Source organism: Pelodiscus sinensis, chromosome 19, assembly GCF_052426305.1.
Source record: "Pelodiscus sinensis isolate ZL-2025 chromosome 19, ASM5242630v1, whole genome shotgun sequence".
Lineage (NCBI taxonomy): Eukaryota > Metazoa > Chordata > Testudines > Trionychidae > Pelodiscus > Pelodiscus sinensis.
Genome location: NC_143070.1, coordinates 27,708,645 through 27,735,212, shown reverse-complemented (window position 1 = coordinate 27,735,212; position 26,568 = coordinate 27,708,645). Strand labels below are relative to the sequence as shown.

At 52.5% G+C, this 26,568-nt stretch overlaps 1 protein-coding gene and 6 non-coding genes across 7 annotated transcripts; 1 reads left to right on the top strand and 6 right to left on the bottom strand.

Annotated features, from left to right (window-relative positions):
* Positions 1–2,647: 2,647 nt before the first annotated feature.
* Positions 2,648–2,720, bottom strand: TRNAK-CUU (transfer RNA lysine (anticodon CUU)). Its single transcript has one exon. It is a non-coding gene; the product is annotated as a tRNA-Lys (tRNA).
* Positions 2,721–4,758: 2,038 nt separating this feature from the next.
* On the bottom strand, positions 4,759–4,832 carry TRNAT-AGU (transfer RNA threonine (anticodon AGU)). Its single transcript has one exon. It is a non-coding gene; the product is annotated as a tRNA-Thr (tRNA).
* Positions 4,833–6,777: 1,945 nt separating this feature from the next.
* TRNAI-AAU (transfer RNA isoleucine (anticodon AAU)) lies at positions 6,778–6,851 on the bottom strand. Its single transcript has one exon. It is a non-coding gene; the product is annotated as a tRNA-Ile (tRNA).
* A 3,098-nt stretch (positions 6,852–9,949) lies between these two features.
* TRNAS-UGA (transfer RNA serine (anticodon UGA)) lies at positions 9,950–10,031 on the top strand. Its single transcript has one exon. It is a non-coding gene; the product is annotated as a tRNA-Ser (tRNA).
* Positions 10,032–11,112: 1,081 nt separating this feature from the next.
* Positions 11,113–11,194, bottom strand: TRNAS-GCU (transfer RNA serine (anticodon GCU)). Its single transcript has one exon. It is a non-coding gene; the product is annotated as a tRNA-Ser (tRNA).
* A 2,775-nt stretch (positions 11,195–13,969) lies between these two features.
* Positions 13,970–14,063, bottom strand: TRNAI-UAU (transfer RNA isoleucine (anticodon UAU)). Its single transcript has 2 exons — positions 14,026–14,063; positions 13,970–14,005 (listed from the first exon to the last, which is right to left on the bottom strand). It is a non-coding gene; the product is annotated as a tRNA-Ile (tRNA).
* A 7,164-nt stretch (positions 14,064–21,227) lies between these two features.
* Positions 21,228–24,609, bottom strand: LOC149522619 (butyrophilin subfamily 1 member A1-like). The gene is made up of 3 exons (XM_089770506.1): positions 24,564–24,609; positions 23,828–23,887; positions 21,228–21,826 (listed from the first exon to the last, which is right to left on the bottom strand). The coding sequence occupies exons 1-3, from the start codon at positions 24,607–24,609 to the stop codon at positions 21,312–21,314; spliced, it is 621 nt and encodes a 206-aa protein (XP_089626632.1). The 3' UTR covers positions 21,228–21,311.
* Positions 24,610–26,568: the final 1,959 nt, after the last annotated feature.

The window sequence follows — 26,568 nt, the reverse complement described above, 5'->3', positions numbered from 1 at the left end:
GCTTAAGCCTGGTTCCAGAGAAGAGGCCAATGCAAACAGCCCCATGGCAGCGAGGGAGTCAGCACGTCGGTGGGTGGGGCAGGGAGCTGGGGGCAGATCTTGGCTCTAACTCACTGAGTGACCTTGGCCTGTTCAGTGAATCTCTCCCTGGCTCTATGGCCCTGTCTGTACAGCAGGGACAGCAACACTCACAGCCCCACAGGAGGGCCTCTGGCCTAGCAATGTAGCACCCTGAGCAGCCTCTGATGCTCCCTGCTTGAGCCCCAGAACCAGCCCTGAGTGAGGGGGAGCAGCTCACACATTCCAAGGGGCTGGCCAGGGGCAGGACATGAGCCTGCAAGGCAGCAGTGGGTGTATGGAGCTGGGGGCAGAGCTGGGCTCTAACTCATTAGGGGTGCACCCCATTGCTCAAAATAAGCAATACAATTGTGTAGCTTATTTTGAGTCAATTTTGAAATAGCTTATTTTGTAATTTGGCGCTGGCTACACAGCACTTATTTTCAAATAAATCGCTATTGCAAAACGCCCCTCGCTCCTCGTGCCATGAGGTTTGCAGGGATGTCGGCATAGCGAGCCCATTATAGTTTGAAACAAGGGGCTTGCTCTTAAGATGCGTCAGTGTGATATGAGCACCACGTCCTAAACCTCCGACCTAGCCGGCCCACGGGTGTCAGTCCCACAAGTGGCCCTTTCAGAAAGGTGCCTTGGGCAGCCCCAGAGATGTTGTGGGCTCTGGAACAAGGAGGGCTGGGCAGGAGCAGGTTTTGCAGGTAGGGGAGTTTAGCTGCTTTCTCATTTCCAGGGCGCAGCTCTTATTCCTTATTTTCACTGTCAGGGGCTCAGTGGCCCCCTCCCCCTTCCTACCTGCTCTCCCAAAAGAGACAGACCTGGCTCCCCTTTCTTTGCCACCAGCAATTGCCATGCTGCAAAGCAGAGAGTGGAGATATCAGGCTCTGTGGTGCACTGGAAAGCATGTTGGACTTTTAAGCTGCAACAAAATACAGGACTATGTAGCACTTTATAGACTAACATGATGGTTTATTAGCTTTCGTGGGCCAGACCCACTTCCTTGGATCAAATAGTGGAAGAAAATTGTCACAACCATATATATCAACGGATACAATTAAAAAAACCGAACACATATGAAAAGGACAAATCAAATTTCAGAACAGAACGGGGATGCGGGGGGGAAGGTAAATGTCTGTGAGCTAATGATAGTAGAGGTGATAATTGGGGAAGCTATCTTTGTAATGGGTAAGATAACTAGAGTCTTTGTTAGGACCCCGCCGTAAAGTGTCGAATTTTAGCATGAATAACAGTTCAGAGGATTCCCTTGAAAGTGCAGTTTTAAAAGGCTTTTGAAGCAGGATGCAGGTAATTAAGTCATTGAGATAATGTCCTTTCTGGTTGAAATGGCAAGAAACTGGTTTTTTTCTGTATTTTCTTTCAGCTACCCTAGACTAACATGGCTACTTTTCTAGCACTATTTTAAGCTGCAGTGATTCATGTGAGGCCAGCTAGACGTTTAAGTTTGTGGGTTCAAGTCCCACGAGTGTCACTTTAGCTGCTTTCTCATTTCCAGGGCGCAGCTTTTACAGACCAGGCAATCCTTAGGATGAAACTGGGGTGGGCTTGAGTCCAGACAGTTCCCAGCAGACCCCAGTGAGGATGGAGGGAAGGGCTGGTTCTTGCGGTTGGGGCTGGGAGTTGTTCTGAAAGGCTTGAGGTGCCATTAAATCGTTTTATCCCTCCCTGTCTCCTACCAGTGCTGAGCAACACTCAGGCTATGTCTGCCCTACACTGCTCTTCTGGGAAAAGCTACGCACATTTCAAAACCCAATTAGTGCAGCTTTTTCTTCTGCTTTTTTTTTGGGGGGGGGGGAAGAGGCTTTTCCGACATTTGGCTTGTTACACTGGGCAAGTCACACAAGGGAGGCAGCAGGCAGAGCCAGCCCAATGCACAAGCCTCCCAGGGAAGGGGAGGCCAAGGCACAAGCAGCTGCCTGGCCTAATTTATCTGGCTTCCCCAGGTTGGCACCCAGGGGCATTATCAGCTGACCTTACCCCCCTCTGTCACATGAGCGTTGGACTCATCAACAGGCTGGTCAGCAGCAGCTGCAGTTACCTGGGCACCGCAATAAGAGAAGACCCTGTGTTGCTACCTGGTTTTGAACCAGTGACCTTTGGCATGTCATGCAAACATGATAACCACTACACCACAAAAACACATTTCAAGGGATGGAACTTGTCTGACTGTTCTGTTCCTGGCTCTTTCTAACACCCTGCTCTGCAGGAGAGGGGGATGCTCCTTGTGAACACTCCACCTCTTGTTCTCAGGGAAGCGCCTAATTTCCTCACCAGCACCTTGAGATTTGTAGCTCAAAGCTGGAGCTACTGTGGAAGGAGGTGAAGCTACAGAAGCTGACGGGGGACAATCAGCAGGCGGAGGGTTATTTTTTCTCCCCCCTGGGCTGATGTGGCTAGAACTGAGGAGAAGAAAATCCTCTTCCCTTCTCCTCAGAAGATGGAAATTGCAGTTGGTTCTCTCAAAGCTGGACCCCAGGACTAGACTTTTTCTTTCTAAAACCCTGGTGAAAACTGAGAGCCAATTGCTCACAGGCTGAGAATGTGAGTTAAGGAAGGGCACCGCCCAGCATAGGGCTTGAACCCATGACCCTGAGATTAAGAGTCTCATGCTCTACCAACTGAGCTAGCCAGGCTGCATGGGAAAAGTTTCCTAATATCCCATCTCAGGGTAACAGGAGCCAAGTGTTTCACCCCAGCTTTGTAGGAGGCCAAGGAAGAAGGGCCTCTGGAGGCTCATAGCCCCCTGGCCTGCTGTGTCTGTTGAAAGGGGGAAGAGGACACACACCTCTCACTGGGGAACAGGGCGCATGGAAAGGCCTCAAGGGTCCAGCTTTAGTAGAACCAAAGAAAGAACAAACTGCAATTTCTATCTTCTGAGGAGAAGGGAAGAGGATTTTCTTCTCCTAAGTTCTAGCCACATCAGCCAATGGAGGAGAAAAAATAACCCTCTGCCCGCTGATTGTCCCCTGCACCTTCTGGTGCAAGAGCCTCTTCCACAAAAATGGTGGCTAATTAGATATGCAAATGAGGCTTACCCACTGTGTTGGCCACTTGCCAAGGCTCCTACCAGCCACTCCCTCCTGCCACCCCATCCGTGCTGCTGTGGGTGCCAGTGTCTCACCACACTGTGAAATCAGACCAGAGACAGACACTGTCAGTAAACACTCATATCGGAAACGCTCCTCTGGATGCTGGGCCCACCAGAGCCATGTGCCGCTGCCATCTGCCTGCTCCGTGGACATCTTCCCATTGCAGAGCGCGCGCCGAGCCAGACTGTGACTAGACAGCCCCTCTCTGGGCACCCAGGGACTACATCTACACTACAGGCTATTTGCTCAAGAATGGCCGTTCTTGCGCAAAAAGCTTGAGGAGCATCTACACTGCACGCGCGTTCTTGAGCAACTAAATTTACAGCAAAATGTAGGAAAAGAGGGCTTCTTGGGCAAGAGTTATTCCTCTCCCCATGAGGAATAAACCCTCTTGTGCAAGAGCTCAATGGGCAACAGGGCTTTTTGTGAAAGAAACCCCTATGGCTAAAATGGCCATTATAACTTTCTTGCACAAGAGAGTGTGCACACTGCCACAGACATTCTTGCCCAAAACACATGGCACTGTGGACGTGCTCTTGCACAAGACAATTTGCTCAAGAACTCTTGCCCAAAACAGTTCTTGTGTAAGAAGCCTGCGGGGTAGATGTAGCCAGGGGTTGTTTGGGTTTGTTACGAGCACTGAGCTTTGTACAACAGCCCAGGGAACATTATGAAAAGCCAAAACCTTCCTGCCCTGGGTGTCCCTAATCAGCCAGCGAGTGGCACAAAGGTTCCTGGTAGTGATAGCTTCGGATAGGTTGAAACAACTTCCTGGAGCTCAGATGAGGTGGCCGAGTGGCTAAGGCGATGGATTGCTAGTCTATTGTGCTCTGCATGCATGAGTTCAAATCCTATTCTCATTGGATGTTTACAGCCTTGCTTCTCCCAGATCTCTCTTCAGTTCAGTGCCAGCCCCTCCTGTACCCCTGCCTGCCCCAGCCCCTCCCACTGCAGCCTGTGGAAAGGAGAAATCTCCACAGAGACACTCCCAGCTGGGACCCTCAATCCTTTCTGCCCTCAAGGGGAAACCTCACAAAGGAGATTCCAGGCAGCTAGGTGGGGTGGGGGGGGGGGTGTCTCTGAGATGGCCCCAACCTTGCAGCCTGTCCCACCTGGCTGTTGCCATGGCCCCTCTGTGAGGTCACTGCCTCTCAGCCAATGAGCTGAGGTGCTGAAAAAGTTCCTTGTGATGTCACTACTGCCTTGCAGGCTCATGGCCAGCCCCTTGGCATGTGTGAGCTGCTCTCCCTGCCTTTGTCACTCAGGGCTGGTTCTGGGGCTCACACAGGGAACATCAGAGGCAGTGGGGTGAGAGGTGGTGGGTACTGATGGGTAACAGGTGCCAAGGTGCGTCCAGAGATGTCTGCATCTCTCCAAGTGACCTCACTGTGCACAACTCAGCTTTTATGAAACACTTTCCTCCTGTCTGCACCTGTCTGCACCTAACAGCAGTGTCACTGGTTTCCTCCCTAACAAGCCTCTGCAATCAGCCTTTCCTGAACTAGCAGTTCCATGGGTGGCCAGGGGAGGCCTCGCCTGAGTCCCAGAAGGACATAGGAAAATGTGAGCAAAGACCACAGCAAGGCACCACTGGGAGTTGAACCCAGGCTCTCCTGTTTACTAGACAGGTGCTTCAGCCAGCTAAGCCATGGTGCCCTCTGCAGGGGAGTTCCTAAAACTGTTCTATTGTATGGTCCCAAACAACACCTTTGACTCCCAAAGTGCAGCCAATCCCCATTTCCCTCCCGCCCTGGGTGTGTCTGGCTCCCTGGGCACAGAAGGCTACAGCTCAGTGGGCAGAGGCTCTGACATGCACATCTCCACCAGCTGCTTGGCCTGGGGAGTTGGCCTTGAGATTTAGCATTGCTGGGGGAAGGGAAAAGTGCAGCAAACACTGATCATCTGGATTGTAAGCCCTTGGGTCTCACAGTTTGGGTTGGAGACCCCAGGTGGGGGCCCGGCCTCCTTGGGTCGGTCCCTTCCTGAGGGCACAGAATTAAGAGAGAATTCCTTTGCCCTGTATCAATCTGAGTTGGCCAAAGAGCAAGTAAATTTTTTGTTCACATATAAATACAGGCAAAAGTTTTGCCACAGTAATGATGACCAAGTGGTTAAGCAGTTGGCTTAGAAATCCAAAAGTTCGTCCCTGTGCAGGGTTGAATCCTGCTCACACTGAGGCCTGTGTTTTGGTCATACCCCTAAAAAGGGCAACAAGCTTGACTGCCAGCTGTTTGCACATCTGGACCCAGAAATATCCTGAGCCTTGGTTCTGTTAGCCAGTTTCTTTTCAGCTCACTGCAAACTGCCTCCCAGCTGTAGGTGAGGCTGAGTATATATGAAACCAGCGGTGCCTGACCAATGTGTCTGCTTTTCCTACCATCCCTCCATCTGTACCTGGAGTCGGCTTCCTTGAGTTGAGCTTGGCCATGTCCCCACAGCAGGAAGCCAAAGGGAGCAAAGAGCAGAAGTGCAGGATGCTGGTGGGGTGCCCTCTGGGTTTGATTTAGTGAGTCTTAGTTTGACTGGCTGAATCAAGTTCCAGAAGATTGATCACAGCGATTCCTCTCCAGCTGGACGTGGTTCTTGTTCTTCTTTGCAGACCAGCCAATGGGCGTTCAGATCTCAGCCTTGCTCAGTTGATGGGAATAGAAACCAGACACCCAGCAGGTTTGAACTGGTTTCAGTTGAGGGACCCGTCTGCCTGGTTTACGTGCATTGGCACAAGAACACATGAGGGGTTTGCTGAAATTTTAAGAATCCCTGTACAATAGAAATCCATGATTGACACACCTGGGTGCAAATGTTTCACTTAGGATAATCAACTTTTTCAGGAGGCACTTGAGATTGAACCAAGGACCTCTACAATCGGCACTCAAACACTACCACTGAGTTACACCCGGCAGTGGTTGTACCTTTCAGCCCAGTGTTGGGGACTTAGCACCTGGCAGCACTGCCTGCATGAGCAGACTATCATCCTGAAGCGGGAAGACCAGGAACTGGCTCCAAGGCAGGGTTATGACACTGCTAGAATCCTCCTCCTCGTCCTGGAGCTACAGGTCATCAGCGTTGTCATCCTGAAGCTGCAGCTGCTGCTGCCCAGGTGTCTCCCTCACAAACTCCACAACCATCCTTAGACAAAGCCCTGGTCCCACTGCCTCATGTCAGGAGCTTCAGCAGCGCTGGGGGGTGGCTCCAGGGGGAGAAACTGGTTCAGGGGAACTTGAGCTGCTGGGCCACTGAAGCAGGCCCCCAGCAGCACCCTCTGTGCAGGGCTCACACGCTCCAGGCCTCCCGGTCAAATTGAGTCTCCCCGTGTGGCTTGGGCTCCAGAACCTGCCCCCCACCTGGTGCCTTGAGGTAGCCACTGCAGCAGCAGGATTTTGGGCATCAGTTGCCCTGCTTTTGGGGACAGGAAGCCAGGCCAAGGCCCTTTTAGCCACTGGGGCTGTGCAGGCTAGAGCCTCCCCCTACCAGATCTCTGCCCTGCTTCCTGCAAAGCTCACATTTTTGCTTGTTTCTGCTTCCCTGTCCCTAGCAGGCAATTAAAGAAAGAAAAGTCATGGAACCAAAGGAAGGAAAGTCACCAAACCAAAGACCTCTGTGGCCAGCATGGGGCTTGAACCCATGACCTTGGCGTTATTAGCACCACACTCTAACCAACTGAGCTAGCCGGCCTACAAAAAAAGCAGCTCACCAGTGGCCCTTTCAAGAAAGGCGCCTCAGGCAGCAGCAGGGACGTCTCTGCAGCTGCCAATGGCTCTTCTCTGACAGGGCCACTAGTGACTCACTGTGACGTGGGCTGGCTAGTCCAGCTGGTTTGAGGTTTGGTCAAGGTGGCTGGCGGCCGGCAGACCCAGGGCAAAGAGGCAGCCGGAATCTCTTGCTGCCAGCACCTTGCCTCCCAGCTTCTTCCCTGCCAGCAGCAGCAGAGTCCTGAGCGCTGCCCTTGACACCATGGGACCAACCTCCCCTCACTCAACTGGGCCAAGCTGGTGCCCAGTTCATGCCCACTGGGACCTGTTTTACTTGGGTTCCTTCCACCAGAGCCCCCTTCTTCTCCTGGTCTGCCAGGAGCATCACTGGGATACTCTCTCATATCCCAGCACAGGGCCATCTCTCCAGTGACAGGAGACGGGGCTGGTTTCAAGATTTCTTTTAGCGCAGCAGCAAGCAAGGGGAGATGCAGGAAAATCAACCCCATTTGCAAGCTTTGTGTGACAGGAGGGGTGTGAGCTGGGGAACCTGCCCCCCCAGAAGGGCATTTGGGTGCACCCAGGGGCAGCAAGAATTCAGTCCCTCAGGCGAGTGCACTGGGGACAATGTGTGAGCCCTTCCATGAGCATTTTCTGCTCCCACTGGGGAAGGCAGCTGGGCAGGACCAGCCTGCAGCCCACGTCCCTTTCAGCCCCAGGTGCAGGAGGTAACAGAGAGAGGAGGAAAGTCCATGGCCAGAGCCTCCTCCCAGCAGTCTGGCCCTGCGCAGAGTCTGTGCATGATGGAGCCTCTCCCAGCAGGGCGATGGCCTGTTCCCTGCAAAGTGCTCAGCCTGTTTCATTTTTTTGCAGGCCCATTGTATGTGTCCCTGGTGGCTTCATTTACAGTTTTCAATCTTTACATTTGCATCCCTTTTTGGAAAGAGGGTGCAAGTGTAAACATACCCTACATAGCGAGCGTTGGCCTCCGTCAGTTGAGCCTGGCTATGTCCCTACTTCAGGAACCCAAAGGGAGCAAAGAGCAGAAGTACTGGAAACTGGTGGGGTACCCTCTGAATTTGATTTCGTGAGTCTTAGTTGGACTTGCTAAATCAAACTCCGGAAGATTGAAAGATAGTGGCCATTCCTCCCCCACTGGGTGTGATTCTTGTTCTTCTGCACAGCACAGCCCAGGTAGACCAAGGACCTTCAGATCACACCCTTGCTGAACTGATGGGAATAGAAACCAGACACAGCAGATTTTAACTTGTTTCAGTTGAGATAGGTTTGCCTGGTTTATGCGCATTGACACAGAAACACATTAGGGCTACGTCTACACTGGCACCCTTTTCCAGAAATGGTTAAAATGGAACAGTTTTCCATTATAAGTATTTCCGGAAAAAGTGCGTCTACATTGGCAAGATGCGTTTCCAGAAAAGCACTTTTTCCAGAACAGCGTCCGTGGCCAATGTAGACGCGCTTTTCCGGAAAAAAGCCCCGATCGTCATTTTTGCGATGGGGGCTTTTTTGCGGAAAAGTCTACTGGACTGTCTACACTGGCCCTTTTCCAGAACAGTTTTTCTGGAAAACGACTTTTGCCCGAACAGGAGCAGCATAGTTTTTCTGGAAAAACACTGACAATTTTACAGTAGATCGTCATTGCTTTTCTGGAAAAGCAAGCGGCCAATGTAGACAGCTGGCAAGTTATTCTGGAAAAGCAGCTGCTTTTCCGGAATAAGTGACCCAGCGTAGACACAGCCCAGGGGTTTGTAGTAATCTCTGCACATTAGAAATGTAGAGTGAGATGCAACTGGAGATGCAAAGGTTTCAAAGAAGTTGTTCAGCCTTTCAGGGGGCACTTGGAGTTGAAACAGGGACCCTTTTGCCTATAGTCAAACAGTTTACCACTGAGCTACACCCCCATTACACTTGCTTCTTTGCATCCAGTGTTAGGAAATTAGCCGCTGGCAGCACTGTCTGCAGGAGCAGGTGGTGCCTTGCACACATGGCGGGGGGAGGACGGCCCTCTATGGGGTCAGACATGTGTGGTGTCCCCCCACCTACAATCAGCACGACACGTCACGATAGCGCATCATCCCCTGTGCTCCCGCCTGCCCTGTGTGTGTTGCAACCTCACAGCACTCACCTGATGTTCCCTCCCCGGTGCCTGAGGACATTTGGGAGGCCTCCTGCATCTGGGGGACCTGTTCCAGGGTGAGGGTCATGACGTTCCTGGAATCCTCCTTCTCCTCATCCTGGAGCTGCTGGTCATCTGGGCTGTCATCCTGAAGCTGAGGCCGCTGCTGCCCAGGTGTCTACATCCCAGACTCCACAACTGTCCCTGGAGACAGGGTTCCCCAACCCCCAGGACTTCGTCCAGTTCCTCATAGTATGCACACTGCTGCGATGCTTCCCCAGTGCGGGAACTGCGCTCACAGGTCCTCACATACCCCTGCCGCAATTTCTTGACCTTGGCTCTGACTTGGTCTAGGGTGGGGGGAGGTGGCCTTTCTTTGCAAGGCCGTCAACCATTCAGCCATAAATATCTGCATTCCTCCGCCTGGACTGCAGGGCCTGCAGAGACTCCTCCTTGGACCACAGCTTTATCTCTGGCCCAGACCATGACAGTGCCCGGCACTTGCTGCCACTTGCTTGCTCCTGCGATGTATCCCTGGAAGGGCCAGAGGGGTCTCTGGGGGCTTGTGCCTGTGACATGGCTCTCCAAGAGGCTGGAAGCGCTCGATCTTAGCCGACTGGATAGTGAAATTATCCTAAAATAATTGGTTAAGGTAGAACTAAGCGGTTCTTGAATTTCTCTTTATAAACTGGGATCCAAGAAGGACACCAGGAAGAAGAAGGAAAAGGGGAGAAGAGAAGAGGAAGGAAAAGGGAAAGGAAGACCAAGAAGGAGGAGGGAAGACCTTGAAGCAGAACTCACCTCCAAGGCAGCCTAAGACCAGAACTGCCAGGACTCCTCTGCACAGCTGTTGCAATGGTTTGCTGTGTGAACTCTGTGGCAGGTGACATTAGGGCTGTGCACTGGCATTATTTACCAGTTTCCCTAGATCCACTTTCCCCAGAGCTGTGATGGCCGAGTGGTTAAGGCGTTGGACTAGAAATCCTATAGCGTTTCCCTGCGCAGGTTCAAATCCTGCTCACAGCGAGGTCTGTGTTTTGCCCACACCTCTTCCTCAGGCAGCAAGGGCCTCTGTGAGTTACCAGCAGTGGGGCTGTTACTGTTGGCATCAGGACTGGATTAAGGGTTGAGCTAGTGGGGCAGCTACCCGTCCCTTCCCCTCACACCATGGGGGCTGTAACACCAGAGGAGGGAGGTGACTGAGTTGGGGGCCACATCAGAGAGGGCTGGGGGCCTGTGGAGGAGGTTTTTTGTGTCTCACTTTTGTGGCCCCTAATTTTTATGTGGGTCAGTGGCCCCCGACCCAGAAAAGGTTCCCCTCCCCTGCCATAAATAAAGCAACATTGAAACCTTTTGTGCTGGCTGTAATGTTTTCCTTTATTTAAAATGAAGTTTGAGCAACTAACATGAGACAGTTCAAACACTTAATCATTTAATGATTTAAATGAAACTTTTCTCCCCAGCTGCAGCCCTAGCAACATGGCTGGGGTGTGATTATGTCATTAGTGGCGAGTGTCCATTAGTAACCAAGAGTCCATGGAAAGGTTTGGGGAGGGCAGGGGCTCAGCAAAGGGGTGGGGTCTTGGGGAAGGGACGGGATAGATCCTGGCTTGCCCTGACATTTAAAAGGTGACCCTGGGGGCATGTGGCCCCCTGAGCAGCCTCTGATGTTCCGTGTGTGAGCCCTAGAACCAGCCCTGAGTGACAGTGGAAGGGGGAAGCAGCTCACACATGCCAAGGGGCTGGGCAGGGGCAGGACATGAGCCTGCAAGGCAGCAGTGACATCACAAGGGCCTTGTGCAGCACCTCAGCTCATTGGCTGGGAGGCAGTGACCTCACAGAGGGACCATGGCAACAGCCAGGTGGGACAGGCTGTAGGGCTGGGGCATCTCAGAGACCCCCATGGCCTGGCTGCCTGGAATCTCCTTTGTGAGGTTTCCCCTTGAGGGCACAAGGGATTGAGGGTCCCATCTGGGAGTGTCTCTGTGGAGATTTCCCCTTTCCCCAGGCTGCAGTGGGAGGAGCTGGGGCAGGCAGGGGTACAGGAGGGGCTGGTACTGAACTGAAGAGAGATCTGGAAGAAGCAAGAGGAAGGGCTGAAAACATCCAATGAGGATGGGATTTGAACCCACGCATGCAGAGCACAACGGATTAGCAGTCCATCGCCTTAACCACTCGGCCACCTCATCTGATCTTTTGGGGTTTGTTATCAATTACCCAAAGCCATCACTGCCAGGAACCTTTGTGCCACTCGCTGGCTGGCCAAGGACACCCAGGGCGGGAAGGTTTTGGCTTTTCACAATGTCCCCTGGGCTGTTGTACAAAGCTCAGTGCTGGTAACAAACCCAAACACCCCCTGGCTACATCTACCCTGCAGGCTTCCTACACAAGAACTGTTTTGTGCAAGAGTTCTTGCGCAAAATGTCTTGTGCAAGAGCATGTCCACACTGCCATGTGCTGGCTCCCCTTTCTTTGCCACCAGCAGTTGCCATGCTGCAAAGCAGAGAGTGGCGATATCAGGCTCTGTGGTGCAATGGAAAACATGTTGGACTTTTAAGCTGCAACAAAATACAGGACTGTGTAGCACTTTAAAGACTAACAAGATGGTTTATTAGATGATGAGCTTTCGTGGGCCAGACCCACTTCCTCAGATCAAATAGTGGAAGAAAATTGTCACAACCATATATATCAACGGATACTATTAAAAAAACCGAACACATATGAAAAGGAGAAATCAAATTTCAGAACAGAACGGGGATGCGGGAGGGAAGGTAAATGTCTGTGAGCTAATGATATTAGAGGTGATAATTGGGGAAGCTATCTTTGTAATGGGTAAGATAACTAGAGTCTTTGTTAGGACCCCGCCGTAAAGTATCGAATTTTAGCATGAATAACAGTTCAGAGGATTCCCTTTAAAGTGCAGTTTTAAAAGGCTTTTGAAGCAGGATGCAGGTAATTAAGTCATTGAGATAATGTCCTTTCTGAGTTAAAATGGCAAGAAACTGGTTTTTTTCTGTATTTTGTTTCAGCTACCCTAGACTAAGGGTGTGTCTGGACTACCTAGTTTTGTCGACAAAAGTGGACTTTTGTCGACAAAACAATACCAGCGTCTACACTACCGCAGAGAACTGTCGACATAGCGTCGACAGAACTCCGCGGTTTTGTCAACGCTGGTATACAGCAGTTCCGTGGGGCTGCATTAACCTCCACAGCACCTGTCAGCAGTGCCCTTCCCCATGCAGCTGTGGGGCTCTGCATGGCCTGCCCCAGGGGACCCTGGGTTGCACGCCAGCGGTGGTGGCAGGGCCAGGCTTTGCAGCACAAGAGCACCCTGCCACCACATGCTCCATGCATGGAGGGGGAGGGGCTGTATATGCACTGTGCACCCAGGGTGGAGCAGCACATGCACCATGAGCCAGGGGGCAGTGCCACATGCCCGGAGCACTAGAATGGCTCAGACTGGCTGTGGTCAGCATCTAACTAATTGCACCATTAGGCCATGTCTTCACTCAGGTGGAGATTTCTGCTGCAATCCATCTCCCAGAGTTTGATTTAGCAAGTCTAGATAAGACTCTCTAAATCAAACCCAGAGGGCACCTGCACCAGCTCTTTGCTGCCATCCTACTTCCACTGTTAGGACACCAGCAAACAGTAAATTGTAGCCCCAGGCCCCAAAGGGACAGACCCAAGGCAGCCGCCTGGTCCTAAGGCCTGGCCTGCAGCCAGGGGTAGGAAAAAGAATCTCTCCTTTCAGCTACCTCAGTTGGTTAGAGCCTGGTGCTAATAATACCAAGGTCATGGGTTCAAGCCTCATGCTGACTACAGAGTTGTTCTGGGAGGGATAGCTCAGTGGTTTGAGCATTGGCCTGCTAAATCCAGGGGTATGAGGTCAATCCTTGCAGAGGCCATTTGGGGCAAGAAATTCATCAGGGATGGTACTTGGTCCTACTGAGAAATCAGGGGACTGGACTTGATGACCTTTAAAGGTCCCTTCCAGTTCTAGGAGATAGGCAATCTCCATTAATTTTTTTTTTTAAAAAAAAGCAACCTAAGGGCCTTTCCTGATCCCCAGCCAGAGGCCTCTGCTCTGTCAGCTGAGCTTTGGAAGGGGGCCTGGGGCTGGCTGCTTTGCCCAGGTGTCCCTTGGGTGAGTGTTGGGGCAGGAGAACCCAGCAACACAGGGGGCTCTAATGGGCGCTTCACCTGCAGAAGGACCCTTGAGTGACACCAGGCAGAAACACAGAAACACAGTGTCTTGCTGCCCCTTCTCCTGCCTGGGCCTGGCCTCCCTCCCCTGCTCGGCACCACAGAAAGCCCCTTGGCAGAAGCCAGAGGCCTCAGGCCTGTCCCCTCTGAGGGGCTTGTGCCTTGGCCTCCTCTGCCCTTGGTGCAAGCTCTCCCGGCTGCCCCCTGAGCGCTGCTGGTCAAAGGAGGCAGCAAGGCAGGAGAGGGGGGAGGAGCAAGTCCCACTGAGGCCGACAGCTCGGGCTCAAGCCTCCAGCCCCAGCACAAAACCTTCAGCCGGGCTGGTGTGTCTCCCTCCCGCCCCCGCACACGCACACAGGGGGAAACGTGCCCCATGTTCCATCCCCGCGCCAGGCCTGGGCAACCGGCTCAGCCCTCGAGCAGCCCACAGGGCCTGTGAGGGACGGACTGAGAGCAGGGCCCCCCTGACACGCCCCTGTCCTGCCCCACTGGCCTGCGTGCGGCGCTGGCACGGGACAGGCAGGAACGGCAGCCGGAGAGAAAGCAGCTTGGACTGACGGGCGAGTCTCACTTGCTGACCAGACTCCTGGGCCCTGGGCTCTGGGGACAGTCTGGGGGGGGCGGGGAGGAGAGAGGGTGTGAAGAAATTCCAGGGGGAGCATGAAGGTTTTCACAAATCAAAAAGCGGGGGCGGGGAATGATGCCAAAAAGTTTGGGAACCACTGCAAGGGGACAACCCAGCAGGGTCTAAAAGTGAGTGCTCCAGGTGAGGTTTGAACTCGCAACCTCAGCATGTCTCCTACAAGTACTGCCTTATAAGTACTGTGCGCTGACCCATTGCGCCACTGGAGCAGATATTTGAAGTGCTTCTTCAAAGTCCTTAGATTGAAAAAGTCAAGACGCACAAAGTGGAATTGAAGTTTCTGCTGAGCCCTTGTTTTTTTCACAGGCAGAGCCGGGGGACTCCGCACATCCAGAGACCCCTCCCTCTTCCTCTCTGCTCTCTGAAATAACCCACCCTAGTGGGGCACAAAGCTGCTGGAGGCCAGAGCACTAGAGATGAGTTGCACGTGGGTCAGTGCTCCCTTTGCACGTGAGAGGTAGCAGGATTCACTCCCATCTTCTCCCACCTGCTCGCTGGTGCTGAGGGGCCGGCCCCTTTCCTGCTGCACCAACTCTCATTCCCACAATGCACTTTGTGCAGGGGCCCTTGGTCTTTATTGCAAGGCGTGTGGCTGGGAGCCAGGACCCTTCCCAAAGTAAACAACTCCCCCGCCCCCGTTCTGCTCACACTCTCTGGCTGCCTCCAGCATGGGCTGAGCTCAGGGGTCAGATGGGCGACCTGCCCTGATGCTGTGATGGCATCAGGCACCTGAGCACAAGTCTGCTCACAAAGCTCTAATGGGTCTCAGACAAGCAAAACCACCTTAGTGAACCTCAGGGCAAGGAAGCCAAAAAGCCTGGAGCACGAGGACCTCCCAGCAACCACCCCAGCCCGTCCCACTGAGATTTAAACTCAGATTGGAGGAGTCAGAGTCATTAGTGCTGCCCCTTACACCTGGGACCTAGACAGAAGGCCTGAGGTAGACATCTGGGACACTCAGCTCTCAGACTGGCCTCTGCTCTCCTGGCTTCCCTCCAGCTGCTTCATCTCTCTGGCTACGTCTACACGGCATGTTTATTTTGGAATAAGCTCTTCTGGAACAGTTATTTCAAAATAGCACGTCTACACTGCAGGGAAACCTCAAAATGAGTATGAGGAGGCTTCCCTAATGTAGACGTGTTACCTTGATTTAGAGCCCCAGGGGGAATAACTTAGAATGGCCCTGGGGAGGGGATATTTTGAAATAGCAGAAGTGGAGCATGTACACGCACCTCATTTTGAAATAGCTATTTCAGAATAGGCATTTTTCTGCGTACAGCGAGGTCTACAGAAGTTGGAATTAGCCGTCCGTTATTTCAGAGTTATTTCAAAATAACGGAATTGCTGTCTAGACTCTTGCCTTGTTATTTTGGAATAACGGCCATTGTTTCAAAATAACTTTTCTGTGTGGACAGAACCTCTGTCCTACCCCAGTTCTGATGCTTTCTGGACAAACTCCATGTTAGGACCAGTCACAATCTGGGGTCAGTGAGGGTCCGTCCCACCTGAGATGTGTGTTCTACAAAAGCCTCCTGTTCCCCACCCACTTCTCAATACTGGCTGCAGACACTTTTTTTCATATGGGCATGTAGCTCAGTGGCAGAGTGATTGACTGCAGATCACATGGTCCTTGGTTCAAATCCACATGCCCCCTGAAAGAGTGTCTATTTAACAGAGACATTTCCTTTGTATGTGAACTCTTTGAATGAATACAAACCTGAAGGCTACATCTATATGGCAGGGTTTTTGCTCAATGTTCTTGCACAAAAACGTGCAGAGCACAGCACGAGTGTTCTTGCATAAGTAAATTTGCACTACAGCATTGGAAAACAGGGCTTCTTCCAGAAGAGTTATTCCTCTCCCCATGAGGAATAAGCCCTCTTGCACAAGAGCTCTTCCACAAGAGGCCAGTGTAGACAGGCAACATGAATTTCTTGTGCAATAAACCCGTAAGGCTAAAATGCCCATCAGAGTTTTCTTGCACAAGAGAGCAACCACACTGCCATGGACGCTCTTGCACAAAAGCACATCTCTTGTGCAAAGCACTTGGCAGTGTGGACGTGTTCTTGTGGAAGATCTTTTGCACAAGAACGCTTATGCAAAACAGTTCTTACACAAGAAGGCTGCAGTGTAGACGTAGACATCGTGTTATGATGGTGTTTAGGTCAGTAACTGGGGCCACTAAATGGTGCTTGTGACTGTAACCTAGGGATCCATGTTGGATCCCCTCAGGCACCGGCCACTCAGAGACTGGTCAGAACTGGATTTTTCTGCCAACTGGCACGAGGATTCCTGACAATAAGTGGTGGAACAGCTCTGCACAAGAGGGTTTTTTTGTGCAAGAAGGAGCAGTGTAGACAGCTTCTTCTTGCACAAAAGTCTCTGCTGCAAAAATGATGGCTCATTAGGTATGCAAATGAGGTGTGGCAATATTCATCCCCACACCTCATTTGCGTATCTTATTGCACAGCAATGTGCGGTGCAGACACAGCCAAGGAAGCCAAACCCTGGCATTACCAAGGATTTGCAGCAAACCAGTATTTCGCCAGCGGGTCCCACTGAGGTCGTGGTGCAGGATTCAGACTCACTTGCCGAGGAAGGCTCCAGAATCTTCCTGTTTTGCACAAAATTTTTTAAGCTTAGAAAGCACAGGGGCCATGTTTACACTGACGGGTTCTTGAGCAAGCAATATGCCAATGAGGCTAAGCGTGGACTATCACACTGCTCCTTCATGCACAAGAAACCCCCGTGACAATAAGCAGCGGAACGGCTCTGCACACGAAGGCTCTGTCTGCACTGGTGGCTTCTTGCACAAGAGCACGGCCACACAGGGCTGCTGACGCAGGTGACCAGGTGGTTGGCAGCAGTGTTGTGGGCCAGGCACATGCCCCAGGCCTCCTGGACATATGGAGCCTCCCTCTGTGGCTTGGGCTGGAGGAACCTGCCCCCTGCAGGGAGCCTTGGGCCAGCCACTGCAGCAGCAGGAATTTGGGAATCAGGTCACCCCACTGGGACAATGGAGGGAAGAGAAGGGTTTTCCCTGCCATTAGGGAAAGCAGGCCAGGCCAAGGCCCTTTTAGCCACTGGGGCTGTGCAGGCTGGAGCCTCCTCCTATGAGCTCTCTGCTCTGCTTCCTGCAAAGGTCTCAGCCTCTTGTGTGTCTCTGCTTCCCTGTCCATAGCAGGCAGCTAAAGGCTGGGTGAGGACAATCACCACAGCAAACATCTCAGTGGCGAGCATGGGGCTTGAACCCATGACCTTGGTGTTATTAGCACCACGCTCTAACCAACTGAGCTAGCCGGCCTGCCAAGACTAAGCTGTCCCTGCTGTACAGACACGGCCATAGAGCCTCAGGAGGCTGCAGCGGTGGGAGACACTTCTCCGATTTTGGGAGGGAGACGAGACACCAAGTCCCATGACTCGGAGCCAGCTACAGATACCCATGGAAAGCTGATTTTCAGAGGGGTGTGATCAGCCCTTCCTTGTATCTGGCTTCTTCAAAGGGGCTTAACCAGGAGCTAAAAGTTGAAGAAGGGCCATTTAGAAGGGTGAATTCCTTTCCCTGGCAGACTTTTCTGTGTGCCCCAGTGGCCTAATGTACAAGGCACTGGTCTCCTAAGCCAGGGATTGTGGGTTCAAGTCCCACCTGGGATGATAAAGAGTTTACCTTCCTCTGCTTTCTGAAGTAGCTGGCAAGGATGCTCAACTCTTGCTGTCTCCCTCTCTACAGAAGCTGTTCAGACCCCCTCACTAGCCAATGCTGGTGTTGGGTGCAGATCTGAGGGCTAAAAGCCCTGGTAGTCAGAGTGAACTGGCATGTTTTGCCCTAGGAGACCCAGGAGTAACAGGCAGAGGGAAGTGGCTGTGGCAGAGCAGGCTCTGCCTGGAGACAAAGCCAAGCTGGAGGATGAGAGGGCAGAGACAGCGTGTAGTCAACCTGTGGAACTCCTTGCCAGATGAGGCTATGAAGACTAGGGGTGTGTCTAGACTACCTAGTTTTGTCAACAAAACTATACCTGCGTCTACACTACCGCTGAGTTCTGTCGACATAACGTCAACAGAACTCAGCAGTTTTGTCGACGCTGGTAAACCTCATTTTACGAGGCATAACACTTTCTGTCGACAGAACTCTGTCGACAGAAGGTGTTATTGCCTGTAACACTGCGTCCAGACTACGGAGTTCTGTCGACAAAGCAGCTTGCTTTGTCGACAGAACTCAATGTGTCTGGACGCTCTTTGTCAACAGAAGTTTTGTCGACAGATACTGTTGACAAAACTTCTGTTGACAAAACGCGGTAGTCTAGACGTACCCTAGGATTATAATAGAGTTTAAAGAGAAGCTAGATAATTTCATGGAGGGTTAGGTCCATAAAAGGCTATTAGCCAAGGGATAAAATGGTGTCCCTGGCCTCTGTTTGTCAGAGGCAGGAGACAAATGGCTTGATTGTTGTCTTCGGTCCACCCTCTCTGGGGCACCTGGTGCTGGCCACTGTCAGTAGACAGGATACTGGGCTAGAAGGACCCTTGGTCTGACCCAGTACAGTCGTTCTTATGTTCTTATGAGACTCCAGAGCAAGCGGGGGCTAGTTATTTGGTCTGGCAAACTGACAGAAAACCCCCAGGCCCTGAGCATGGTGCGGGCGAGGCCCATGGGGCAGTTTGCCTGGCGAAGTTCGGGGCGTGGAGAAGCTGTGAAGCTCTGTGAGTGGATAAGGTCCCTGGCTGAGGTGTGCCCCCTGCCATGTGTGTGACTCAAACTGTCCCACGTCCCCTTTTGTGTGTCTGTTGCAATTCCAGCTTCTTTCCTCAGGCACGTTCATCCGGCAAAGACCCCATCAGGGATCTTGTATCTTCCTTTGTGCTGCTCGGCCGCAGACACAGCCAGGGCTGGTAGGAAATTGCTGCACTTTGGGAGTCAAAGGTGTTGTTTGGCACCATAGGGCAGTTTCACCAAACAGCCTGAGGAGGGCACCATCGCTCAGCTGGTTAAAGTACCTGCGTTGTAAACAGAAGGTCCTGGGTTCAACTCCCAGTGGTGCCTTGTTGCAGCCTTTGCTCACATTTTCCCAGGTCCTTCTGGACACAGAAGAGGCCTCTCCCTGGCCACCCATGGAACTGCTGGTTCAGGAAAAGGCTGATTGGGGAGGAGTGTTGGGAAAAAGGAAACCACAAGTGAGAAGCACCTGATGCCCACAGACCCTCACTCTCCATGGCTGCAGGAGCTGTAGAGGTTGCACCCTCAGGCTTTCTAAGCATGGACACCCCCAGGGAATCACAAGGGTGTGTGGTGCTGGCTCTCCTGTCCCAGCAATTGCAGTCAGAGCCCTGCCTTGCCAGTGCCAGTCACAGCAGCCTCTGCACCTGCTCCAGGCTTGTGGTTTCCTTCTTCCATCTATACTGCAGGGCTACGTCTACACTGGCCCCTCTTCCGGAAGGGGCATGTAAATTTCACTAGTCGTCGTAGGGAAATCCGCGGGGGATTTAAATATCCCCCGCGGCATTTAAATAAAAATGTCCGCCGCTTTTTTCCGGCTTTTAAAAAAGCCGGAAAAGAGCGTCTAGACTGGCCCCGATCCTCCGGAAAAAGTGCCCTTTTCCGGAGGCTCTTATTCCTACTTCAAAGTAGGAATAAGACCCTCTGGAAAAGGGCACTTTTTCCGGAGGATCGGGGCCAGTCTAGACGCTCTTTTCCGGCTTTTTTAAAAGCCGGAAAAAAGCGGCGGACATTTTTATTTAAATGCCGCGGGGGATATTTAAATCCCCCGCGGATTTCCCTACGACGACTAGTGAAATTTACATGCCCCTTCCGGAAGAGGGGCCAGTGTAGACGTAGCCCAGGGCTTAACTTGAAATAAGCTGCGCAAATTGAGCTATGTCAATTGCATATCTTATTTTGAAATAGCTTAATTCCAAAAAAAAGGAGCATCTCCACAGCACTTCTTTTGCAACTTCCTCCAACTTCCCTTACTTCTTGTACAATGAGGGTTACACAAGTCGGAGTAAGAAGTCCTCCAGCTTGACAGTATTTTTGACACTTTTGAAATAACTGCCTGCTATGTTGACACGGACTAAGTTATTTTGGAATACTGTTGCTGGGTATACATACCCTAAGACTCCAACTCCCCCTTCCCCAGCCCATTCCACACAGGTCTCCAAACAGTCCTCAGGTGGGACAGACTCTTGGTCCTTGCTGCCTGGGATGTATGGTGCCCAGTGCCCAGCAGTGACAGCCTGTGTCTCATCCCCACAGCCCTGAGGCAGCCAGTCCCCAGGGAGGTGACAGCTCCAGGAAACACTTGAGGTCAGACTGTGCCCTGAATGGAGAATTCCCACATTTTTTGTATCAACAAGTGAGAAGCTCGGGATGAAGTTTACGGGAGAATTTTGTGCCCAGCTTGTGACCTTCCCCTCACATCTGCAGAGCCCTGGAGAGATGTGGTGCCAACATCAGCTCCAGGCTCTTTCCCAGTGTTGTGCAGTGTGAGGGGCTGCTGCAGCCTCACTGCTATGGGCAAGGTGTTCACTCCTGCAGGGTCACCATGTGCACAGGCACCGAGCTTGGAACATCCCATCCCAAAGGCTGTGTGGCTGTGTTTCCCATGAAATGAGCACGTCCTTAACTCACAATGAGGTGAGTGTCCAGAGCCACTCAGACTTGCAATGAAACTACAATTTGGGGTAATGAACCCCCTCACCCCTCCAAGCGATGTCAATGATATTGGGAGTGCCTTTCTGAACTGGCCTGGGGCCAGTGAAGGATAGCAGCAGCTGATGTGTGTGAGCAGTGAGAAACACACAGCTAAGCTTGAGCTGAAGGGGGATTTTATAGCCTCTATTCTCTGCTTTATGACTTTACAGCCTAAAGATCACAGCCCAGCCCCTTCCAACCACAGATAAGTGCTGGAGAGTTGTTACTTTCAAACATTGTAAAACCTCATAGACAGAAGTGAAAGTAATTGAGTTGGCCTGCAGCACCTTGGACACTAACACAAATATGTAAGATGGGGTATTATGAGCTCTCATGGGCACAACCCACTTCTTCAGATGGGAAGTGAAAGTAACAACCCTAACCTACCTCCTCACCCCACTCCAGCTGCCCCAGTCTCTTCCCATCATTTTTTCTCCTTGGGCCAGTCCTGAGCCCAGAATCACAGTGAGTAAGTCTACACGACATCGTTATTTGGAAACAACTCACGTTATTTTGAAATAATGAAGTGAGCGTCCACACAGCAAGCCCATTATTTAGAAATTGTTTGAAAATGACAGGCTTCTTATTCCAGAATAATACACTCAGTGCTCTCTGGGGCTGGACAGGCCAGAGCTGCCTAGAGCTGAGACCTGCAGCAACCTCCAGGATCACAGTCCACAGGAGGAGCTCATAAAGTCTTATTTGTGTGAGGCTACAGAATCTGATTCCAGGGCCCACAGTGGGATATTCCCTGCCCCCCACCCCCGTCTCAGGGACAGAGGCTGAGCTGGGATCCCAGCCCCACCCGGAACCAGGGTTGGATGCTCTGCCCAGAGACAGAGCCTTCTGGGAAAGTGAAGATCGGGGCCTCGTTGGCAGCATTGATAAATGTCACCTGCCTCTGGTCACAGTCCAGACAAACCCGGATCCTTCTGGGGGCCTGGTCCAGGGGCAGGAGGGTCGCAGGGTGAGTTAGAGCCCAGAACTGATCCCCCCACCGCTCCAAAGCCCAGATCCTCCCACTGGGGTTCTGGCTGATCCAGTCCTCCCTATTTATAGACTCTCTGGCCACCCCCACAGTCCAGTATGGCCCATCCCCCACCTCCACCTCCCAGCAATGTCTCCCCGAGGTGAACCCCTCACGACCCAGCGCGCAGAACACAGAGTCAAATCTCTCCGGGGTGCTGGGCAGTCGCTGTCGTGTGTCTGCCTGTCTCACATGTTTCCCATCCTCAGACAGGGTGAGCTGGGGATGAGCGGTGTCTGGATCCAGAGTCACAGTCACTGGGGAGAGAGAATCAGGGCGTGAGGGGCAGCTGGGGCCATTTCTCACCCTCCCCAGCAGCCCTGTTGTGGCTAGGACAGGCCTGGGCCCCAGGGAGCTGCCTCTGCCCTGGGCCCTGAGACTGAGCCGAGCTGTCACTGCAGTGTCTCAGCCTGGGCAATGGGACCCACTTCACTGGTTTCTTATTTCCCTACATGAGATTCAGCTCCCAGCTCCTCCTTTTGGGGCTGCTCCATCCCAGCAGCAGAGACGCAGTCAGAAAAGTTTTAGTGGGGAGAGAGTTTCCCTCAGGGGTTTAAATTGGTACCTGCCTGAGACAGGGTGGACCAGGCCCTGAGTCTAGACAAGGGACATAGGGTGAGTCTAAACTACACCTCTCTGCTGACAGAGGGATGTAGATTAGGCACACTGATATTGAAAATGAAGCTGGGATTTAAATATCCCAAGCTTCATTTGTATAATGGCAGTTGCTGCTTTTTTTTACAAAATGGGGCTTTTTCAGAAAAAAAAATGGCAGTCTAGATGGGGATCTTTCTAAAATAAAACCCTTTTATGAAAGATCTTTTAAATCTTATTTTATGAGGAATAAGGGATCTTTGGAAAAGGGTTTTATTTTCAAAAGATCCCCATCTAGACTGCCATTTTTCCCCAAAAAAGCCCAATTTCAGAAAAAAGTGGCAGCCACTATTATGCAAATGAAATGCGGGATATTTAAATCCCAGCTTCATTGCAATATCGATGTGCCTAATCTACATCCCTCTGTCAGCAGAGCGGTGTAGTTTAGATGTACCCATAGAGAATACCTCCAAGAAAGCTAGCATGGCTGCAGAGAAACCAGCCAATCAGGGGTGAGAAAGGCCTATAAGAAGAAGAATAGTGATAGAAATGTAGCCGTGTTAGTCTGGGGTAGATGAAGCAAAATGCAGGACAATGTAGCACTTTAAAGACTAACAAGATGGTTTATTAGATGATGAAGCTCCAGCACCAGAAACAGCTCCGTGTCTCTGGCGCCCTAAGCCTGGGAAGGCCGCGTGACTGGCTAAGGGAGCAGCACCATGGGGAGCTCCCAGAGCTGACTAGAGACCAGGATGAGCTGCGACTGAGCCCTGAGGGAAGGGTGAGGTCACTGCGCCCAGGAGGGGAAGCCCTGGAGGCCCCACTCACTATCTGGGGAGGGGAGGTGAATAAACTGAGAGAGAAGCGGGACAGTAACAGAGATCTCTGCTATGGGCCCGTTAGACGTCTTTCCCAGAAGGAGTATGATTCACACAGTGTGACTTTGGCTGAGTAGTAGAAAAGGCTTTTTAAAGTGACAGCGCAGGCACACGCACTCGGCCAGACGGAGGCGCTCATGAGTGGTGAGTGTCACCCTGTTACGCTGCCTCTTCTGCTCCCCCCCCCCCACTGAAAGTTTCCTGGCTGTATCTCGCTGCTGGCAATGAACATCCTCCAGTGCCAGGCCAAGGGGCTGAGAGGAAGGGGCAGGATTGGGTGGGGCAGCCCATTCCCAGCCCAGAAAGAGGGGGGCAGCATCAGAGAGAGTGTGTCCCCGTATCCCAGAAGCAGTGAGCCACTCCAATGGGAGAACCCAGCCTGTCCAAAGCAAAGGCGGGATGTTGGATTACGGGGATGGGGGAGACCCTGTGTCAGGGTAAAGGAGAGGGGGAGTCAGCCCAGAGGGCAGAGAGCTCTTGACTCATTCGTCCTTAAAAGGCTTGTGACTGTCTATCAAAACCTCAGGGTCAGAGTTAGGGGCTTTGGGTGCTGCTGAGGGAGAGGTTTCTGTTTAGCAGCGTGGGCATGAACTCAGCACCCAGCCTGGTGTTAGAGTCATTTGTTTGACTTCACATGTGATCTTCTCAGTATTTAATTATTTCACTTTTAGATTGTCAAGCGTCCTGGTCAGAGTCAAACTGATTTTCACTTGAGCTACAAACTCATAAAAATGTTTCCTGAGAAATCTGTCATAATTCAAAGACAATCTCCACCTGCAAACTCACCTGGTGTGTACGCGCTTGGGGATTCCCCTCTCTGTGTCTCCAGTGCAGAGGGCAGAGTGTCTGGAGGGGAAAGGAGAAAAGAGGAGGTTTTCTGCTTTCAGATTTATAACTCTAGCCGGGCTCGAGTTTTGACAAAGAATCAGGCAGAGAGGCACAAAGACTCACTCTGTCTTCTCTATAGAGAGAAACTGATTTGAAACCTTTCTCCCGCCCCTTTCATTTCGGTGTCTCCCAACACAGGAGCCCACAGCCACCCGAGGAGATGCAGTCTGTGATGAGGGGAACTTAAATGTCCTTATCCCCTCCCACCCACTGGACCTTAGCTTGTCCCATTCACCTACTGCCTTTGGCCAGACCCTAGACTAAAGGTGGGCAAGATACGGCCTGCAGACTGCTCTGCCGGGACCCACAGGCAGAGAGCAGCCCCATGACTTTTGGCTGGAAACAACTGACCAATGGGAGCTGAGGGATTGGGCTGATCGTGGGGGCACATGAAGGGAGCACACAACAGTTCTGAGAAGTCTGGGGCTGCGACCCACAGGGAGCCGGCTTTGGGGTCCTGCAAGTCTGCTGGCTGGGAGCTGCCTAGGGAAGCATCTCCCAGTCAGAGCCTGCCTCTGGGATCCCCCTCCTCCAAATGCCTGCCCCAGATTTCAATCCCCTCCTGCCCCAGGTTACCACACAAACCCTCTGCACCCTTCCTTCCCAGGTCACAACTCTCTCCAATACCCTGTACCCTTCCTGCACTCTTCCCCCAGGCCAGAATCCTCTTCTGCACCCATAGCCCCTTCAGGACCCTGCACCCCAATCTCCTGCCCTGGATCACAGTCCCCTCCTTCACCCAAACTCCCTTTCAGGACCCGCACCTTTTCCTGCACCCCAGTCCTCCATCCCAAGCTCCTTTCTGCACCCACCTGGCTTCCCAGGCACCAAACACCTTAGAAAACTCCATAGAAACCTGTGGCCATTGACCATTGATCAGAATCTTGAAGTGGCCCCAGATCAATAATTATTGCCTGCCCCCTCCTACACCCAAATCCCACATTTAGTGTGAATGTAACTTTGGTGTTAATGGGATTGTAAGATTTGCTAGGTTAAGGCTCTTAATTCTATACCCCTTGGGGTCTATTCACACAGCGTCTCCACAATGGGCACAGTGGGTCCCATGGCCTCCACAGACCGACACGCCCGGGAATACAGTCCTTGTACAGTCCTTGTGTGGAGACTGGAGCTGGGAGACAGATTCACCAGGGTGGGCTAAGAGCTACAGGGGACCATTCCAGACTCCCCCAGTCCCTGGCCGTGGAGCCCCGTGCAGACCTTGGCCCAGGCTGGGGGAGTCCTGAGATTTAACCAGAGCAGTACCCCTGTTTCTCTGGCCCCACACGCTTCCCATGTTGGGACAGACCTAACATTAGGCCATTCTGCTGGATTTGGGACTCAGCATTGTGACCTTGGATGAGTCACGAATTAACGTGCGGCGTCAGCACACCTGTGCCTTGTTACACCTGCTCCGTTTCTCCCCTTTCCATCTTTCATTCAACCGATCTGTCCTTTCCCCCTCCCACAGCCTCAGAGGCTCCTCCAAGTTTCCCTTCCTAGATCCCTTCTCGGTACCTTCACCCTCCCTAGGAGTCTCCATGGGAGCAACAGTTTCCTGGCAAAGTCACCGTCTCAAACCCAGTTCAGGAGAAATCTCCTCCGGCGGCTGGAACGTCCCCTTTTCACACCTGGAGAGAGAAAACGTCACATAGTGACACTGCACCGAGTGACTCAGTTCTCCAGCTCTGGCCAGTGAGTCGCTGACCCTGATGGGGCTGGAGTTCGAATCCCTCCAGTTCTCCCAAGCCCCCAAAACATTCCCCTTAAAACTCCCATTCATATTTTTCATCTCTGGCCTGGCTAGATGAAAGGGGACTTGAGTCTCCATGGCCAACTCACCCCTTGGCCTCCAGGCACTGAGGGACAGGAGGTTCCCAGGGGAAGGGCTGTAGGAATCTGCCCACTAGGGACTAGACTGAGACTCCAGATCCCCCCTGCCCATGCAGCTTTGAGCATGGCCTGGCTGTGGCTCTTTGGCCCCCAGGCCAGGCTGGAAGCTGGAGTAGTAGGCAGAGAGTCCAAGGGGTGGGGACACAGACAGGGGGAAGCTCTCAGGGGCCCACCCTAGGCAGGTGAAGCATCTGCAGCTCCCCACCTGTGCCCCAGATCTCTGTGTTTGCTGGGCTGCAGCTACCAGCCTGGTCAGGGGACCAAGCTTGGGCTGAAACGTGGGAGGCCGGGACCCCTAAGGCCTCTCTGTCCCATGCCCCTGTGTGTCCCACAGAGCAGTGTGGGGGCTGCTTTGCTCACGGTTACGGAGCCCCCTCCTGGCTGTGCCTGGCCTCCCAGGGGTGCGCTGGGAGCAGCTCGTTCCCTCCAATCCTGTCCAGGCAGCAGCAGGGACACGGTGTCCTTCAGTGCCAGGTGCCAGGAACATGCCTCCTGGAGCGCTGGAGAGCCCGGCTCTGCCTAGTGAGCAGTGTGGGGATGGCCAGCTGGGCAGCAGCAGAACCAGGGCTCCCTGCATCTGCCCAGAGGAAGGCGCCTGCAGGGCAGAGATGTATTTGGAGCCAGGGAGCAGGGGAGAGAATCTGTGAAATGGGGAGATTCTGGGGCATGGAGAGGCTGAGTGTGAACAGGGAAGGTTGGAATTAACCCGCATCCAGAGTCCTACCTTGTGTGTCTGGGCAGCCTTGTCC

What these genes read in the sequence shown, in the direction of transcription:
- LOC149522619 (XM_089770506.1), bottom strand. Translation starts at nt 24,609, where the DNA reads ATGGGTGCAGAAGAGGATTCTGGCCTGGGGGAAGAGTGCAGGAAGG. An exon ending in GGGGGAAGAGTGCAGGAAGG is followed by an intron (nt 23,888 to 24,563) that starts GTACAGGGTATT and finishes TTTCCCCTCCAG; the next exon opens with ACACTCTGCCCTCTGCACTG. An exon ending in CCCAAGCGCGTACACACCAG is followed by an intron (nt 21,827 to 23,827) that starts GTGAGTTTGCAG and finishes CTCTCTCCCCAG; the next exon opens with TGACTGTGACTCTGGATCCA.